Below are 17,795 nucleotides of genomic sequence, written 5' to 3'. Positions count from 1 at the left end.
ACTGTGTGCGAACGGAGCTGACCGCAATAGCAACTGTTTACGATCTGTTTAAGAACTTCATGGACGGGCTCAGACTGGTCTAATCTCTATAATACGATCCTAGTTCGTTCATTAACAGTCCACAATACGTCCGACTCGTTATGCCCCGTCCACAGTCAGTTCATATCAAGTTCAGATCGGGTAAATTTGACATTTCCAAGCAGTCCAAACCATTCGTACTATAGTTCGCAACTTCTTCTAATTAGTTTATAACCCAACCACCCTGTTCGGAGACAGTTCAACTTGTCCTCATTTCGTTCTTAGTGCATTCGAATGCGCTCTTATCGTACGTGTGCAATCCCGTCCTGGTTCGAGGGCTATACAAACCCAGCGCGTTTCTTCTTGCGTTCTTGCTAATTGATGCTCGACCACATCACGTTGTAACACGTTCCTATTAGGATCGAAGAACGGCAATTCCCGGCATTCGTAGTAAGGTCAATCTCGTTTTAAGTACGTTGTCACTCCGTCTAATTGCAGGACGGGGAAATTTTGGAACAGACTCAAAGTTCTAGAGCACCCTTCGCGTCCAAGCCAGTCCGAGGCCATATATGAAGTTCTTAAAAAGATGCTAATACGTTCACTCCGTTCACACACAGTTTGAGCCCGTTTGGCAACATTTTCCAGAACGTAGTGAGAACTAGTTTGGTGTGATGAGGGCTTCACTTGAATGTCTTGATCTGCAAAGCTTGAAGCGTTGAAGTTGCATGGCAAGAACGTGCTGTATTGGGTTTGTTTAGCCCTCGAGTTAGGACGGGATTGCACACACTCTTGGAGCGCGTTCGAACGTACTAAGAACGAGATGAGGACGAGTTGAACTGTCTCTGAACGGGATGGCCGGGTTACAAACTAGTTAGAACAATTTGCGAACTAGTTAAAATGGGTTTGGACGTATTGGTAACGAGAGAGAACTGGTTAAAAACGGGTCTAAACTAATTACAGACGGACTGCTTGGAAATGGCAAACGTGTCCGATCTGAAATTGATATAAACTGACTATGGACGGGGTACAGACGAGATGGACGAAATGAGGACTAACAAGGATCGTATAAAGACATTATTTACACATTCTACCCCGACCACAATCCGTTTTACGATGTTCTAGGACGGTTCCAGAACGTAGTGAGAACTAGTTTGGTGTGATGGGGGCTTTAGGATAGCATTCACCAACTTCTTTTGTTTTGTTTTTCCAATCCACAATTGTGTCAACTCTCAAGAACGTCCTTTCAACACCTTATATCGCTCACAAAACGCGCGCGAAAGGCCGCCGATGGCGGCCCTTTCGCGCGTATTCGTTAAAGCGAGATATACACAGAGAGTGATATAAGAGAGAGAGACAAGAAGACAAAGAAAATAGGAATGAGAAAAAGGAAAAAGGAAGGAAATTAAGGAGGGATGCAAATGAGTTTATAACATGCAATAATTCTAATTTTCCGCTATACATTATGCACTTATCAACTTAATTATTTATACCCTAACCAAGTTTTTTTTCATTTTTAGGTTTGTGAAGAATTAAGTTGTATCGACTTTATTTCTTCTGAATGTGACATATGAAAACTTACATCTCAAAATATTTAACAAAGGCCCATATTCAACCAGTCCAGCTTTCATTCTCGAGTTACGAAAAACACAAAAACATCAAATTTACGAGGGGGTATGAATAATTAGTTGTTAACTGTATATTATACATTCTACGTGTCATATCATACATTATATATATATACATACATAAATTCACCTAACAGTCTGGACAAAACTGTCCGATTTGAACTCGTACGGGACTCCCGCTTGGTTCCTCCACTTAATGATAATAATAATCCACAACGTTTATTAGGGGCTTAATACGGGTGTCTCTAAGCGCAACATTGTCTGACTAAAAATTATTAACCAACACTTATAATAAACACACAAATTGTGAATCTGTTCTTTATTCAATAAATCATGCATATATATAATAATAATAATATAAATGAGATCAAACATGAAATCAAACAAACAAGGAATAATACGGTGTGCACCTCCTTTGACCGACTGCAGAATATCATCCATGAATTAAAAGGGTACGTTTTTAATATGCTGCTGAAATATAAGACTGTTGTCGATTAAAACACCAAGGTCTAGTACGTATTCACTACCCTTCAGTGAATCATCTCCGGTAACCAAGTCGGGAAATAAATCGGTGTTTCTGAATTTGGAAGTAATTTGGATAATTTCATATTTTCGTTCATTAAGGCAAAGTCTATTGTTAAAAGACCAGAACCTAATGTCTTCAAGGCAACTGCTAAGTTTCCGAGTCGCATCGTACTTCCCGGCTGAGAAGCGGAGCTTCACCTTGTTTTTAAAAAGTTCCTGTATATACATGCCCTACATGCTGAACGGCTGTGTTCCACCTTCTCTTCTCGATGAGGTCTTCAACTCTTCATGTGTCAGATCTTCAGTCATGTAATATTTTATACTGCACTATATTATCATGATTATGGTATAATAGACATGTGGCTTTTTTCCAAACAGCGATTGGTAGTTGTTGATTTTAATCTATGATGGTCTGCTCAGTGTTTAGTATTTATGAAAATAAATTGATTCAATCAACCAATCAATGAGGTATAAATGGCTTAGGCTTTGGATTTGGGGATTACAAGTGAACGTTCTCAGCCCCTTCATACACAGGCATCTTGGCTTTTTTGCCTAAGCTATTTGGAGTCTGACCATGAAAGTAGTAGTTCATGTCAATGGAGCGGACTTTGGTGGCAGCATCCACGTGGTAATGCTGCATCATCTCATAAGCTAGTCGACAAACCTGCGTTAAGAGAGAGCAAAGTATGAATTTTGTAGTTTGTGTAAATATTCATTCATTTATATTTTGCATAAGCGTTCCCGTGTCAGAAGTTAAAATTTAGAACAAGATCAAAAATCAAATTTGCTTTAAAGTGACTCGGTAACATTGTTCAAGGTTGATGAAAAAATTCCGTAACTTTTTAATGAAACTTTTCTTTTTATATTCCTTTTACTGTACTAACCTTCTAACATGCCAAAAATACTGAACAAATTCTCAAACCACAAAGATATTTATGTTTTTCTTTGAAGGTGTCACTGTGCGACACCCTTTAACAGTTCCAACCATTTTTGAATTTTCCCAACCGTTTTTCCATGAAAATAAGACATAAGAAAGGCTTTAAAAAATCCTTCAAAACTTAAATGTCTGAAATGGTATACAGAGCCAATTGATTGCTCTGTGACGATTTACATTCACCTAAAATGAAATTAAATTGTAATAATATAGTTGGGAGGATTAAGGAATCGATCAGATCAGTTTTTCCCAATTTTTATCATTAATAATAAGTCTATTTTCACTCAAACTTTCAGATTATCTTTAATTTTACATCTAACATTGAAGTCAATACCTTAGCACCATTTTCTTTCATCTGAACAATGTCACCAAGTCCCTTCAATATACTTGGCAACCATTTATTAGGACTGTAAGTTTTCATAGTAGGCTGATTTGGAAGGTATAGCAGGTGGATTATACCTCCCTGCATATGGTCAGTGACAGGTGGTTATCTCATCCAATCAGCTCTCAATAAACATAAGGCAAAGGGGACCATGAGGAACCATGTTTGCTATATAGAGGGCGCAAATAGCTATAAGTAGGGCAGTGGGGCTTTAATTAAGCCATGAACACCACTGGCCGTGCATATTTGTTTGATTGATTTTATTTCTGCGTTCAAATAACAAATACAAGGTTATACATTTTTACATAAGTATTACATACATAGCAAATCATGTCTAATAATATTATACAATAACCATAATAAAAAGCATACACAGAAGTATAACAGATATTTGTATATATTTTTTTATTTAACTAAATGTCAGAACGCAGGAGACCGCCATCGTGGGCGGTTAGGCTGGAAATGGATGGCGGCCTCGGTAGGAAAAAAAAAAGATGTAGCAGCAGACGGCAGTTGAGTAAAAGGAATTTTAAATCATGGTTTTAGACAAAGATATTATACTAATTTAGAGCGTTTGGCACATATGATTGTATTATTTTTCGTTTAAGTGTGGTTTTCAAGGAATAGAGGGTTGAACAAAATTTGATGTTGTCGGGAAAATTATTCCAAATATCCGGACCACAATGTCTAATGGATTTGTGCGTTATTAATATTATGAGGTTTAATAGTCAGGTGGGAATTTCTAGAAATGCAAGTGGGGTATAGGAATGAACAGAACAATTAAAACTAAACATGCTATCAAAGGATGGTGGAAGTTGTTTATTCATATACTTGGACATAATAACTGCTACTCGAATAGTATTCAAATCAATTTTGTTTTGTGTGTTCTAAGTTTAGACAATAAGGGGTCAGTGTGAGCCAAATAATGTGTTCCTGTACAAATACGGATAGCTTTTTTTTTGTAATTTGAAAATAGAATTGATTTTAGTCGAAACGCAATTAGCCCATATACGATACGATGTTGCAATATGTTATGTATGGGTCCCGAATACTAGCGTACCATATAATACGAATAAGGTTGCATGGGGTAGAACTTTAACCTGGAAATTATCCCAATGCTTTTGGAAATGCTCATTGTAACGTGGTGTAGATGCTCATTCCATGTCAAAGCTTCATCTATAATTACACCCCAAAACTTGGACTTAGTCTTCCTCTCTAGCTCTATTGTCATATCATCGATCTTAATATACTGGGGAGTCCCTATTGTGAGAATGATGTTTAAAATACATGAAATGAGTCTTGTTTTATATTAAGAGAAAGTTTATTGGACTTAAACCAGTTTGATACTTTATCAATTTCATGAGTTAAGATATTGTTTAATGAGTTAAGGTCTTTGTGAGAACAAAATATATTTGTGTCGTCAGCAAATGGGACAAAAGAAAGAAGGGAGGATGTATTGATAATGTCGTTGACATAGAGCAGAAATAAAAGAGAGCCCAGAATGGAGCCTTGGGGGACACCACACTTGACTAATAGGGAATCAGAATTATATCCATTGAATGCAACATATTGTCTCCTGTTTGTTGAATAATCTTTAAACCATGAGAGTGATTGACCTCGAATCCCGTAATTTAATACTGAGTTTGGAAAGTAGAATAGCGTGATTGAGCGTATCAAACGCTTTACTCAGGTCACAAAATTCCAATAAACATGTTCTTTGTTAGCCTTGGCTCTTGTAATTTTGTCATTAATTTGAATTAATGCTAGGTCAGATGAGTAATTTTCCTGAAACCATATTGATTTGAATTAAGTATATTGTGTTTGTTTTTAAATTTGTATAGCCTAGTATAAACAAATTTTTCTAAGAGTTTTGATATACTTGGAAGTAAAGAAATGGGGCGATAATTGTTAATTTCATGGGGATCGTCTTTAAACAAAATTGGATTGACTTGAGCTGTTTGAAATAATCAGGGAATACACCTTGTGATAACAAGTGATTAAATATGTGAGTTAAGAGCATAGCAAGTGGGTAGATTATTTCTTTTAGGAGATACATATTTATTATATCGCAACCATGAGATTGTGCGTTGTTAAGAGATCGGATAACGTTAATGATATCATTGGGGCTTGTTGGGTTTTTAAAAAAAAAGACTCTTGATTTTGTTCGGCAAGATAGTCTGAGAAATGAGCATTGGGGCAGTTAATCATGCAGGCGATTTCGGGTCCGAACGATAAATCTGGAAAATAGTAGAATGATTCCTGGCAACGAAATACCTTAAAAAGTAATATCCTCACTATACAATGAAAGCATCTCTTACTCGCGTGTAATCTTTTTTTTTTTTTTTTTTTTTACTCCCTCTTTGGGCTGATATTTCTCAGTCTGAATGCTTTAATACATTTTTTTCCTTCTAAAAAACGGTAAAAATAAAAACTTTTTTCAAAAAAAGACAGTAGATTTCAAGATTTTTGGGTCGGTCGCCAAGGGCAAAACAACATATTTTTTAAAGGCCTTATTGATCACCAAGAGCTCTATAAATTAGGGTCATTTTCCCTCATATAACCCATGGACCATTTAGATTTTTTTTTTCGGAAGGAAGACATCATTTTTTGACAATTTATATTAAAAGGGGAAGATGTTGTCAGGGGGAGATGACGTGGACTGTCAAGGGAATAACATCAACCAGCGCTCTATCTACAATACCCCAATCCCCTACCCGACTGATTAAATTCAATAGGTTTAACACGTCAAAGTGACCTTCCCCTCCCCTATAAAAACAGTAGATATAATCATAATAACAATAATAATTTATAAGAAGAAGAAGAAATAGGTTAAGCGAATTAGGTTAAGCGTATTTTATGCTTTTTCAAGTTCATCGATATAAAAAATCAAAAGGTAATTATATGAGTGAATGAGTGAGTGAATGAATAAACAAATAAGCAAAAAAGAAATGAATCAATCAATAGATAAATAAATTTATACAAAAAATAATAATAACATTAGTACATATACTGCAACAGAAATCGCGAAAAAAGAAATACATACATTTGAGGAGCACGTGCAAACGAGAAAATCCGAACGAGCCAAAAGATAAACATCAACGATGATACCCATAAAAGATTCCTCTGACAATCTTGTTGATACTTTAGCTGACTGAGATATATTATTGTCACTCACAAACACATAACCAGGATATCTGTAAAAATATAACATAAAAAATAAAGTCATGTTGCAAATTATATCACAGCAGTGACATAGTCGAGTGGTTCAAACAGCTCCGGCACGGAACTTCATGAAATGATTGCGACATGATTGCGATTTATTTTTCATTTATTATTTTATATGTTCCTAGAACTTTATCAATCAATCTCTATGACTGACTGTTTGGTTGATCTATAAAGTTCCGATAAGATATAAACTTTATCTATGAACAAGAAGGAAACTAAAAGGAATTTTGACTGCGCGCAGTCGAAAATGATGCCTCCGCCAAAGAGCAATTTAAACAAGTTTGGAGTTTAAATCTCCAGTGGTTCTTGAGATATCATGATAACTATCTCAATGTATGGAATTTCATAAGTTGACCTCTGTGACCCTTGTCCTTTGACCTACGTGCTCCAAAATCTAATCAGATTGTCTTCCTATGGTGATACACACTATCATTAAGTTTGAAGTTTAAATCTCCAGTGGTTCTTGAGATATTATGATATGGTGATACATACTATCATTAAGTTTGAAGTGAAAATTCTCCAGTGGTTCTTGAGATATCGCGATAACGATCTCAATGTATGGAATTTCATAAGTTGACCTCTGTGACCCTTGACCTTTGACCTACGTGCTCCAAAATCTAATCAGATTGTCTTCCTATGGTGATACACACTATCATTAAGTTTGAAGTTTAAATCTCCAGTGGTTCTTGAGATATTATGATAACAATCTCAATGTATGGAATTTCATAAGTTGACCTCTGTCACCCTTGACCTTTGACCTACGTGCTCCAAAATCTAATCAGATCGTCTTCCTATGGTGATACATACTATCCTTAAGTTTGAAGTTTTTACATCTCCAGTGGTTCTTGAGATATCATGATGACAATCTCAATGTATGGAATTTCATAAGTTGACCTCTATGACCCTTGACCTTTGACCTACGTGCTCCAAAATGTAATCAGATTGTTTTCCTATAGTGATACACACTATCACTAAGTTTGAAGTTTAAATCTCCAGTGGTTCTTGAGATATCATGATAACAATCTCAATGTATGGAATTTCATAAGTTGACCTCTGTGACCCTGGACTTTGACATACGTGCTCCAAAATCTATTCAGATCGTCTTCCTATGGTGATACATACTATCCTTAAGTTTGAAGTTTAAATCTCAAATGGTTCTTGAGATATCGCGCTAACAAACTCAATCCAAGGAATTTCATAAGTTGACCTCTGTGACCTGTGACCTTTGACCTACGTACTCCAAAATCTAATCAGATCGTCTTCCTATGGTGATAAAATACTATTCCCGAGTCTTAAGTTTAAATCTTAAATGGTTCTTGAGATATTGTGATAACGGTCAAACAGGACGGACGTACGGACGTACGGACGGACAACCCGAAAACATGATGCCTCCGCACTATGAACATGACTGACAATGAAAGCGGACAAAATATACAGTTCCTCAGGTAAACAAAGGAACATCCCTTCACTGCTATTATGTAAAAGTGCGTAGAACAGGTGTCACATGCATATTCACCTGTTCTACACATTTGTACATAATAGCAGTGAAGGGATGTTCCTTTGTCTACCTGAGGAACTGGTTATTTTGTCCGCTTTCATTGTCAGTCATGTTCATAGTGCCGGCACCACCTTCGGTGGCGGAGGCATAAAAAGGATATGAACTAAACCTTTTTAAATCATCTGCCAGCAGCCTCCTCCGCCCCCCCCCCCCCCACCAGCCGTCAAAACAACAAGCAACCTCCTGTAATGAAAACAAGACAAATATTCAGTTCTTGTATAGCGCATACACATTGTCGAACGTCCCTATATGCGCTAACAAAGAGCTTTGGGAATGATTACACTAGCTTTAATAGCTCGGGCAGCCGTTATCAGGCTGCGCACAGTACATTTCAAAGAACAATCCTACCAGCAGTACCAGATACCCATTTACAGTTCGGGGCCATCTTCGTGCAAAATTCCAAATTCCATATTCGTGTGTCTATCTGGGTTCTAGGACACCTACCCCCTGGACAACCACCCCCGGATAACCTGCCCAGTCAACTACCCCCTAGGACAACTACCCTTCTAGGGCAACCACCCTCTAGGACGACTACCCCCTGGGACAACTACCCCCGGACAAATCCCACCGGACAACTACTCATAGGATAACTACCCCCGGACAACTACCACCCGGACAACTACCCCCAGACAACTACCCTCTACGACAACCACCCTCTAGGACAACTATCCCCCGGACAACTATCCTAGTTGGTAGTTTTCCGGGGAGAAGTTGTCCGGGGGGTAGTTGTCTCGGGGTAGTTGTCTGTGGGGTAGTTGTCAGGGGGTAGTTGTCCCAGGGGGAAGTCGTCCTAGGGGGAAGTTGCCCTAGGGGTGGTTGTCCTGGGGGTAGTTGTCCTAAGGGGTAGTTGACCTAGGGGTGGTTGTCCTGGGGGTGGTTGTCCTGGGGGTAGTTGTCCTTAGGGGTAGTTAGACTGGAGGTGGTTATCCGGGGGTGGATGTCCAGGAGGTAGGTGTCCGGATACGGTCCATATGGTGTCAACTTCGGGACAGGGTGACGCGGGCATTAATTGGTACCGGCAGGAAGGAATTACTTGAATGCTTATCCCGGCCCCCCCCCCCCCACTCAGTGTTATTTAGGGTACGCATATGCTCGTACCCTCTTTTTGAAAGCACCCCCTATCTGAGGACTGCCAACATTTCCGAACCCCCCTTTCGCGGGCTTTTCGCGGGCTTTTCCTGCCTTGGAGACCCCCCTAAATCAGGAAAAATGTTCAATATACCCCCCTAAATTCGGAATAATTTCTCAGGAGTCCAAAGAGATAAGAGAAAAAAAGAAAAACACCCCCTTTTTAAAGAAATCTCCGGGTGAAAAGTCAAATACACCCCTTTTTTTTACAATTCTCGGGGCCGGACTTTGTCGCACGAAAAGTACCCCTTTACCGGACATTTTGGCAACACGCATGCGGTCATTCCGACCTTTGAGTGGAGGGGGGGGGGGGGGCGGGATGCTTATGAGCACTGTTACGGAGTCTCGCAGAGCCGGAGGTAATATATGAGTGCCTGGGTATGTGCGCTTTATTTTTCTCATTTTTTAAAATTAAAACCTCATTCAACTCATCCTACCACGAACATATCAACATACTTAGTTCTTGTATGGCGCATATCAACAATTTAACGTTTGGATTATTATCTCTGATATAACCTAGATGTCCTGACGAAGGCACTGGAACGTTCAAAAAATAACTACCTGCGGGTACCTATTTACTTTACCTGGGTCGGGTATGGCAAATGTAGTTTAATGTCTTGCCGAAAGACTAACAGCGTGTCCACACACAAAACAATTTATCCCGAAACTCTATAACGAAACGTCGTATAAAGAATCATCGTATAAATTTTAGAGTGTCCACACACAAGAATCGTCGTATAAATAATCATCGTATAAATTCCAGGATGTCCACACACAGAAGAAGGTAATCATGAAACTCTACAGCGAAATGTCGTATAGGTGCGCAGTTTGCTACTGCGATCATGAAATGGAAGCGAAAATGAGAGGTCAGGTCTTCTTTCGCTCGAGGTCACGTTAAGCCCCGCCCAGTTAGTTACACTAGTTACACTCCCCCTGTCCACACACAACATTTTCCGTGATTAGGCGTGATTCTTTATTGAGTTTCAGTTCGAAACGATGCCCAAACCTGCGTTTCGTTAGACTAGTTTCGTTATACGACGTATCGTTAGTGAGCGTCCACACACACAATTTTCATCGTAAAACTATCGCGAAACGGTATCACTATCGCGAAACGGTATAGCTAATCACGGAAAATGTTGTATGTGGACAGGGGGTACAAGACTAAGATTAAAATTCAAGGTTTACCACAAGACCTACGTGTTTCTGCATGGTGCTCTTAAGCCACGACTGTTGTCCTAAACTCACTTTTTTTTGGCTTCTTCGAGCAGACTGGCCTCGTCTGTTGCTAAGAAGATTCTCCTGACCGGCACTTCTTGTCTCTTCTCCAATTCCAGGTAGAATTCTTCGGCGTAGACCATGTACTCCTCGATACCGTGAAATTTGGCTTCCCAGAAGAGTTTATCTGTACGCCTTACTTGAATGCTTTCAGTGGTGGAAAAGAATAACGTGAAATCCACGTTAGTCAAGAAGATACCCTGATTAGCTCCAAACCCTCAGCTCGTTTAGTTTCGACTTGCAAAGCTGAGAATGTACCTTTAGTTATTTTTTGGTAATGCTATACAAGTATTGCTCTAAACAAAAAACTACGCGCAAGAGGCGACTCCAATACCATGCGTCCCAAAACAAACTATACACTTTTGAAATGGCTGCCGAATAAAAAATATATGATTCTGGGGGAATAGTTTTATATGGATGGAAAGCTCATAAACTCAACTTTCATAATTATGACACTAAAAATTCCGAAAATAATTCATGCTTGGGTGAGCACTGCTCATTTTTGTAAAGGGTATGAAAATTAGGTTGCGCAGGAATTAGCCTTCCAATTTGTGAGAGGTAAATCCTTTGGAGGATGATCTGATACATTCATGATTTGCTGAGTGAATTTCATGGTTTATTAAACCAAAATTTTATGCATGAGTGAACAGGAATTGCATTTTTTATTGTAGCATTGTAACTTTCCCTAGTAGACTCAGTGGTGTGTTCATGGGAGTCAGGATGGGGTGATGGTACATGTTGTAATTTCCATGTTACAAACTATTACAAATATTTCAACTATTTAAAGGTTGCTCTGAAAAAGATAAAAGATAAATTTCCATGTTACAAACTGTTATTTTTTTACATCTGTGACTTTGAATAAAAAACTTCACCCCACATTACAATTATTAGATTATAAGATTAGTTGAACATCTCATTGATTTACTAATACCCAGGTAGGGATTATATAAATTGAATATTCAAATACGGTTTGTTGAAGAAAGGAATGTCCAAGATGTCGGCTACTTATTCTTTAGGTAGATGGTAACTGAAATGTGGGGTGAAGGTTTTTATTCAAAGTCACAGATGTAAAAAATAACAGTTTGTAACATGGAAATTTATCTTTTATCTTTTTCAGAGCAACCTTTAAATAGTTGAAATATTTCTGGTCACGTGACGAGCTGTCAACCAATCAAAAACCAATAAATTGTTGATGCATGATATAATTTGTGATATCAATTAACTGATGTTAAAATGACTGTCAAATATATTTGATTATTTGTGCTAAAAGTAAAAAGAAAATAAAATACAAATAAAAGATACGCGACGATGCATGCATCTTTAATACGAGTACACAATTGCAATTTATCCTTGCAATTTTACAAACCAATCGGTATAATTCACTCAGGCCGTAACTAGAATTTTTACTGGGCGTGCACACATTACATGAGGTGGACGTCATTGAGGGAGTGAGAGCGCAGAGCGCCCCAGGCCCTGCCAGGGTATGGGAAAACCGTTCCTTTCTTGTATAAGATGCTAATAGAATAACGTTATGGTATCACCCAAAACTAGTAACATGTCTATTGAAAGCGATAAGGGCGTTAACTACTAAAACTGATTAGAGTTAATGCCCTTCTTGCTCTGAGGAGACAAACAAGCAAGGCAAGATTTCTCTGTTTCCAGGAATGAGTGGGAACACATCCTGATTGCACCATTGCATGCAATACACATTCACAGTGAACATGTATCCTGTTGGCTCAGTTACTCCATAGTGTGTGTGAGATCAGGCAGTGGAAATGTACCCTTTTCTAGATAGTCTCTAGGTGATTCTGGCTTCTAGGCCACTTGAAGAGACGTGCATTTATTTGTCTAAAAATCAATATTTTTTAGTTGAAATGGAGGGGTGGAGGAGCATAAAAAGAAAAGGCAATTTGGTAGGGAAAGAGGCCCCTATAGTGCAGCGGCCTAGCAAGAAAATTGTGCACTTTTTATGAAAAGCATGAAACTTCTAGCATAGATAGCTTTCACCATAAGAATTATTTTCAGATGTGGATGGAAGTCAGATTTGACCTCTGATGACCCTGAGAGGTCAAATCCAAAATGGCCGCCAGTCTGCATGGTGTAATGTACAAACACGCTTAACTTTTGAACCAAATAGTCCAGAAAAACGTTTAAGGTGTCATTTCCAACTAAATTGAGATGCCAATTCATAAGATTTTGAATAGGGACACTTAGAGGTAGGAAAGGGCATTCATTATTAAGAAAGGGACACCGATAAGATTTTTTAAAGGGACATTTAGAAGTAGAAAGAACACCCATTATAAAGAAAGGGACACTGATAAGATTTTGTACAGGGACACTTAGCATTATAAGGAGAAAAGTGCATTCGATCATTATAAAGAAAGTGACACTGAGATTAAACATGTCACATAAACTACGACATAGCAAAACTAGCCAGAATCAAACTGTAGGGTAACATATTCAGTACAATAGGGACTTTTAGATTTTCACGACGACAACGTGGACCGCCATGTGTGACATCCTTTTAAGGTAATTTGACGTCCTTTTAAGGCACTGCCGGGCACAGCCCACGGCCCAGTGCCTTAACACGATGTCACACGCGGCAGTCCACGCTCTCGTCGTCTAAATCTAAAAGTCCCTAGTACCAACCAAGTATCGGACCGTTGATCCGTGCCATACCGTACCACTGCAGTGTATACTTATGAATTCAAAATACTTATCCTGAAAAGTAGATAACAGACTTTGGCTGGAGTTTCGATGGGGTATCCCTGTTATACTTCGGTTGGTTGACTTGAAATTTATTAAGATTGGCCGGGAGGTGGGTGGGTGTACCGCCCATTTTTTTCTTGACAAGCTGACATGTAGTTTCTTTAGCGCAGGTAGGCGAGAGAGGGGGGGGGGGTTAAAGGACTGTGACTCATCTTTTACCAATATATTCTTCTACCACGATGGAAAGAAATTAAATCAAATCAACTCAAATCAAATCCAATTTATTCGTCTCACCCAACAATCGGATGTGTGAATCCTAAGGCCGCTGTCTCATTGTCCATGAATTCTTGGAGTTGAGGCTGAGGTCTCAGAATGTAGGTCATGATCTGACCTATCCACCAAACGGCGGGGTTACCATGTACTCTTTCCAGTCTCTCTGAGATGTCTTCTGGGATTGCCAATGGCAGGAAGTCCGGCCTTAGGTCCTGAGATAACCTGCCTACGATGGGAAGTTCCACCACTTGGATGTTTTTATTTTCTTCAGGACCTATAGATGGAAAACAAGATAAATGATTTCAATTCTTTCGGAAATACCAATTTCTACTACATATTGCATAATTTTACAAACCGGTATTTTCCCAATCATCTATCATTTGACTTGTCCCCAGAATCGGTATTATTCACCATCCTATGATCACGACAATGCTGCATACTAGTTGGTTTACATCCATTTAAAAAAAAATTAGAATGCGATTCATGTTCAAGACTAAAAAGTCATAATTATCACTGACTGATCTACGTCTTTGTGATTTTTTTTCTTTTTTCCTCAAGCGAGGTTTTTATTTCCAAAAGTCAATACATATTTACATTAATTACTCAATGAAAGTATATTCAACAATTCTTCCAGCTTAGAATTATTTTCTTTGCTAACAAATTCATACCTTTAAAACAATCTTAGCAACGACTTAATTTTTTTAAATAAATAGCAAGCGGGTAAATAACCGAACTACTGACAGTCTTTTTAACGTTACATATATAAATTGCATATTGCGCATGATTTAAAATAATATTTAGGAGAGTATAATTCGTGTGTCCTATGTCCTTACATACAACTAATTTCTTTTGGTTGATTGATAGTTCTCCTTTGAAAAGGTGAAATATCAAATTACATATTATTTTCCAAAACTTAATCACATCCTTGCAATACAAAAAAAATAATTGAAACGTTGAATAAGATTTTCTATTTTTAAAGTAGTGTTTAATACTATTTTTCCAAATAATTTCATTTGGAATATTCCTTACCTTAAACATATCAATGAATCTAATTTCTGACGAAGTACAAAAAATGTCTATATAATTTCTGGCAAATTATGATTCGAGGTCTAGTGCATAATAAATAAATATCTTTTATATTGCGATTGAACTGTAAACAAAGTGGCCAACCCCCTATTTTATCTGACCAGTTTTTAAGCATATTTTTCCAATTTAAAAGAGACATTATCATGAAAGAAACAAGGTATCCTCGCTAAACGAAGTGAAGATATTTTATTAGCAACATCAATCTTAATCAATCAACCATTTTCAATTTCATATGTTTTGGAATTCCATACAAAAACAGAACTATAGTCTATTCAATATCTGTAAAAACATGTTTTGATACTGGTACAACAGTTGCTCAATTTGTGACGCCGCTAACATTTTCAAAACAGTTATTATACCATAAAAAGTGAGATCACTCATTTTCTACATATTTAATACATTCCGAATGTTATTCATTTTTACATTTCAGTTTAAATCTTGCAACAATGTCTTATTTCGCCTACATATACTCGTACATGTTTAACAGGTTGTTCCGTATTTATATTGTCATTTTCACGAAAATGTGTGACTACAATATTCAGTTTCTTAACTTCTTTCTTATTCCAATTTACTTTCGGACCTGCATAGTCTTCAAAATATTTAATTTCATTTATAATATATTGTACATCATTAATAGAATTTTTAAATGATGTCGTATCACTCTGCATATTGGGAAATGTTTAAAATATCGATACCTAAATTGACACTGAATATATCAATATCTTTTTTTCCAAATTGGTCTTATTTTACATGCTAATATTTACACTACTATTTAAAAAGAAAAGCTGATAATGGGCAACCCTGGGGAACTTCTCTTTCAATAATAAAACCTTTTTGAAATCCATCCGTTACTCATCACACGACTAATGGCGTCAGTATAAAAGGTCTTTATCCAGGTGATAAAAGATTCTTTAAAATTGAATTTACGTAATACATGAATACATGAAATAGGAAACAATGGGAAATAATCCAAAAAAGATTATGATCCCTGAACTATTAGATGTCTTATCATTAAAGAAATTATTATTATTATTTTTTTTTTAATCAGTTTTTGTACTAACCGTTTTTTTTCTGCTGCGGGTCTTTTATTTTCGAAACCTCTTTGATTAGTTGAAAAGAAACTTGATAAAACATGTTGAAGTCTTTTAGACAGTACCTTTGCCGCAATCTTGTAATCAGTTTTTAATAACGAAATAGGTCTCCAATTGTCTTGATAACTCCTATCCCCCTTCTTAACTAACAATGTAATTAAACCCTGTCTTTGGGGAAAAGATAATTTTAGTTGTTGATACCCCTCATTTAAACTTGCAATAACCAAATCTTTAACTTCTAACCAAAAAACCTTGTAAAACTCCGCTCTAAGACCAACATTTCCAGGCATGCGCGGATCCAGAGGGGAGGGAGGGGGGAGGGGGTCGAAAATTTTCAAATTTCCGGGGCCAAAATAGAAAAAACAAATTACGTGCTCTCTACCCACCCCCCCCCCCCCAAAATAGTGCTCACTACCCCACCCCCATCCCCCCACACCCCCCCCCCCCCCCATTGAGCGAAATATCTGCCGGCTCGATTTTCAAATTTCAGCACACTAAATTTCAAATTGATTTCAAATTTGGGCCTCCCCCCTAAGAAATCCTGGATCCGTGCCTGCTTCCAGGGGCTTTATTATTGTTCATACATGTACATGTATTGCAATGCCAATGCGTCTCCGCAGTCCTTTTCACTTATTAGTAACCCTTCACATATCAATTCCTCTTCATCGACCACAGTACTAACAATTAAATAGTTACAATATTTATCATCATGTACATTCATGCATTCTTTAACATAATTTTTTTAAAGGGTGCTTTCCCTGGTTTTACATCAAGTAATGACTTGTTTCAGCATTCCGCTATGCTAGAACCCACAGCCATCTTCCACTTTACAGTAAGACGATGTGCTTAAGGACCTTTCCTCACATTTAGCTTACTAAAATTATGATAACAATCCCGAAATTTGAGCCAAACCATCCGGCAACCCATAATCTAATGATCTAAACTTAAAACTAAATGATTATGAACATATAATTATTTTTTAAGGTAAATATTTCCTTTCTCCCATATGGTAAATTTGCTCATACTTGACGAATGAAATCATTCAATCAATTAACAGATTATTTTCCAAGCGAACAAGTCAGCAAAACAATATTAATACAGTATATTAATATATTCAAGTATATGTTAGATGAAATGAAAAACTGACCTCCAGTGGCAATATTGCTCATGAGAATTGTGTTTATAACACTTTCGGTCGTGTATATTGCATGGGTTCTACGAGTAGCTGAATACATTAGCCCTAATTTCTCATCGTCGTTATGTGCTCTCAATGTGTGCAGTTGATGTGAAAAGGAGAGGGGATGTCCCTGGAAAATTGCAACTAAGAAATACATCCTTGAAATAAATGTTGTTGGGAATGCCGAAACAGCCCATGACACATTGTCTATGGAATGGAATGTGTTGCTTCTAATGTACACATGAACGAGGGCGACGGAGCGTCTTTACGAGGGGGGGGGGGGGGGGGGGGGACTTCATCCCGTGCAGGGCTCCAGTTTCCAGTGGGACGTGTTCATCAGCTTCGTCAACGACATCTTCGAGCGAATTGCCGGCGAATCTTCCCGCCTCGCTCAGTACAACAATAATTAATTAAATAAAATTAAATAAAAAAGAAATACAATTCGAGATGGCAACATGTCCAACGAGTCCTAAGGCCCGCACCAAGGCAAAGACGCGCTCATCCCGTGCAGGGCTCCAGTTTCCAGTTTCCAGTGGGACGTGTTCATCGGTTTCTCGCCGATTTTATAGATAAAAAGGTTCAACTGCAATTGGTAACCTCAACGTGGAACAAAAATGTAATGTTATTGTAATTACCCCATTATCAAGGATGATCTTCAGGATTTCACTGTTTGTATTTCTACAGGGTCGAATAAATTGCTTCAAAATCCTACTATGCAGTACTGGTGTGTTCGATGATCTAAAGAATAATTTGCCCGCGAGAGGGCAAGATTTGTGAGGTCGAGATGCG

General features: G+C 37.8%; 1 protein-coding gene across 1 annotated transcript; it reads right to left on the bottom strand.

Moving 5' to 3' along the window:
• Nucleotides 1-2,667: 2,667 nt before the first annotated feature.
• On the bottom strand, nt 2,668-17,361 carry LOC589935 (alpha-(1,6)-fucosyltransferase-like). The gene is made up of 5 exons (XM_030991168.1): nt 17,313-17,361; nt 13,674-13,926; nt 10,641-10,817; nt 6,567-6,678; nt 2,668-2,832 (listed from the first exon to the last, which is right to left on the bottom strand). The coding sequence occupies exons 1-5, from the start codon at nt 17,359-17,361 to the stop codon at nt 2,668-2,670; spliced, it is 756 nt and encodes a 251-aa protein (XP_030847028.1).
• Between the last annotated feature and the right edge of the window lie 434 nt (nt 17,362-17,795).

The sequence above is a fragment of the Strongylocentrotus purpuratus genome, unplaced genomic scaffold (genome assembly GCF_000002235.5).
Source record: "Strongylocentrotus purpuratus isolate Spur 01 unplaced genomic scaffold, Spur_5.0 spur5_scaffold_2, whole genome shotgun sequence".
NCBI lineage: Eukaryota > Metazoa > Echinodermata > Echinoidea > Camarodonta > Strongylocentrotidae > Strongylocentrotus > Strongylocentrotus purpuratus.
The sequence above is the reverse complement of the archived record's forward strand: the minus strand, read 5'-3'. Positions and strand labels throughout refer to the sequence as shown.

Coding starts and splice junctions, on each gene's coding strand:
- LOC589935 (XM_030991168.1), bottom strand. CDS start 17,361: ATGTCGTTGACGAAGCTGATGAACACGTCCCACTGGAAACTGGAGCCC. Junction 10,818..13,673: donor TTCACACATCCGATTGTTGG/GTGAGACGAATA, acceptor CACCACTGAAAG/CATTCAAGTAAGGCGTACAG. Junction 2,833..6,566: donor TCGTTGATGTTTATCTTTTG/GCTCGTTCGGAT, acceptor CTCTTAACGCAG/GTTTGTCGACTAGCTTATGA.